Genomic DNA, 2,268 nt, shown 5'->3' on the forward strand with positions numbered 1-2,268 from the left:
TGAGCCACCACACCCAGTCCCCAATCTTTTTTTATTATGGTAAAATACACAACATAAAATTTACCATTTTGACCATTTTTAAGTGTCCAGTTCAGTGTGTTACTGCCTCTGTACATTTGACTACTCTACGGAACTCATAAGTGAAATCATAGAGTCTTTGTCCCTTGCGACTGGCTTGTTTCATTTAGCATGTCTGCAAGGTCCATCCATGTTGTGTAGCATGTGTCAGAATTTCTTTTTTTTTTTAAGACTGAATAGCCAGGTGTGGTGGCTCATGCCTGTAATCCCAGCACTTTGGGAGGTGGAGGCATGTGGATCACTTGAGTTCACAAGTTTGAGACCAGCCTCACCAACAGGGTGAAACCCCGTCTCTATTAAAAATACAAAAATTAGCAGGGTGTGGTGGTGCACTCCCAGCTACTCGGGAGGCTGAGGCAGAAGAATTGCTTGAACCCGGGAGGCGGAGGTTGCAGTGAGCCGAGATTGCACCACTGCACTCCAGCCTGGGCAACAGAGGAAGACTCCGTCTCAAAAAAAAAAAAAAAAACTCAAATAAAATGATTAGGAGTCAGTGTCTAAGGAAAATTGGTTTTAGGTAGAACTTGTGTCTCTTAAAGTAGTATCTGTTTCATGCTGGGCAGTAGCTTTCAGATAAATAGGATGGATTGAATGGGACTGAGGCTCTCCTCCAGGGTATGAGCCTGACTGAAGGAACTTCCTAGACTCACTTGTTAGTGCCAGCTTATGTCTCCTGGTGAGTCAGTGGGTTAGGCCGTTCTTGTGTTGCTATAAAGAAAAACCTGAGACTGGGTAATTTATAAAGAAAAAATGTTTAATTGGCTCACAGTTCTGTAGGCTGTACAGGAAGCATGATGCTGTCATCTGCTCAGCTTCTGAGGAGGCCTCAGGAAGCTTACAATCATGGCAGAAGATGAAGTCAGGGAGCAGGCATGTCACATGACCAGAGCAGAAGCAAGAGAGAGTCAGGGAGAGGTGCCACACACTTTCAACAACCAGATCTCATGTGAAGTCAGAGAGCTCACTCATCACCAAGGGGATGGCCCAAGCTCTCATCCAAGCACCTCCCACCAGGCCCCACCTCCAGCAGTGGGGGATTACAATTCAACGTGAGATATGGGCAGAGACAAATATCCAAACTAGATCACCCAAGGGTCCCCAGATGCCCCAGAAAACTCAGTGCTGCGTCCTGGCCTCTGGCCATTTCCTTCCTTGCTGCAGGACCTTAAAGAAGCCAACTTCGACATCAATCAGCTGTATGACTGCAATTGGGTTGTTGTCAACTGCTCCACCCCTGGCAACTTCTTCCACGTGCTACGACGCCAGATCCTGCTGCCTTTCCGGAAGCCGGTCAGTGGCAGTTCCTGCCTTGTTCAAACGAGGCCTGGCCCTGCCCTGTTGGTGCAGGGAAGGGCTCCTCAGAGAGCCTCTTGCTTAGGGTTGGCTAGGTGGGCACCTGCAGGGGTAGCGTCGACAGGACATGGCGTCAGGACATAGCATGGACAGCCTGGCCCCTCCTCACTGCTGCCATGAGGGAACTGCGTGTTGCATGTGTCCTCTTCCCCGACTGGGCCCCTGGGTACTGCTGAGCACCACATGCAGAGCAGCCACATAGGCTGCCAGCCCCAGCCCGGTGGGGAGGACGGATGTTTGAACAGGTGATCACAGAGGGTGTGCTGAGCTCTGGAAGAGAGGTGAGCCCTGGCAAAGGCCAAGGGAGTGCAGGGTTCCCAGGGAGCGGCTCCTGAGCTGGGTGTTGAAGAGTGAGTAGAAGTTGAGTGGAGGGATACATGGGAGAAGTGATTCATAAGAAGGAAGGAGGCCGGGCGTGGTGGCTCACACCTGTAATCCCAGCACTTTGGGAGGCTGAGGCAGGCATATCACAAGGTCAGGAGATCGAGACCATCCTGGCTAACATGGCGAAACCCTGTCTCTACTAAAAAAATACAAAAAATTAGCTGGGCGTGATGGTGGGCACCTGTAGTCCTAGCTACTCAGGAGGCTGAGGCAGGAGAATGGTGTGAACCTGGAAGGCAGGGCTTGCAGTGAGCCGAGATCGCGCCACTGCACTCCAGCCTGGGCGACAGAGTGAGATGCTGTCTCAAAAAATAAATAAATAAATAAATAAATAAATGAATGAATGAATGAATGAATGAATGAATGAATATATGTTACCAACAAGCCTCAGAAGATAGATACTATATGCTGTTTACAGACATATGAAATACAAATAACTTGTGGCAGTGTCCT

The 2,268-nt window shown here is 49.4% G+C and overlaps 1 protein-coding gene across 1 annotated transcript in view; it reads left to right on the forward strand.

Annotated features, from left to right (window-relative positions):
• OGDH (oxoglutarate (alpha-ketoglutarate) dehydrogenase (lipoamide)) overlaps positions 1-2,268 on the forward strand; it is a 120,112-nt gene that overhangs the window by 109,968 nt on the left and 7,876 nt on the right. Inside the window, 1 exon segment of the mRNA XM_011946780.1 lies at positions 1,240-1,389. Within this exon segment, the coding sequence (XP_011802170.1) occupies positions 1,240-1,389 (150 nt within the window).

Source organism: Colobus angolensis, unplaced genomic scaffold, assembly GCF_000951035.1.
Source record: "Colobus angolensis palliatus isolate OR3802 unplaced genomic scaffold, Cang.pa_1.0 Scaffold253, whole genome shotgun sequence".
NCBI classification, from domain to species: domain Eukaryota; kingdom Metazoa; phylum Chordata; class Mammalia; order Primates; family Cercopithecidae; genus Colobus; species Colobus angolensis.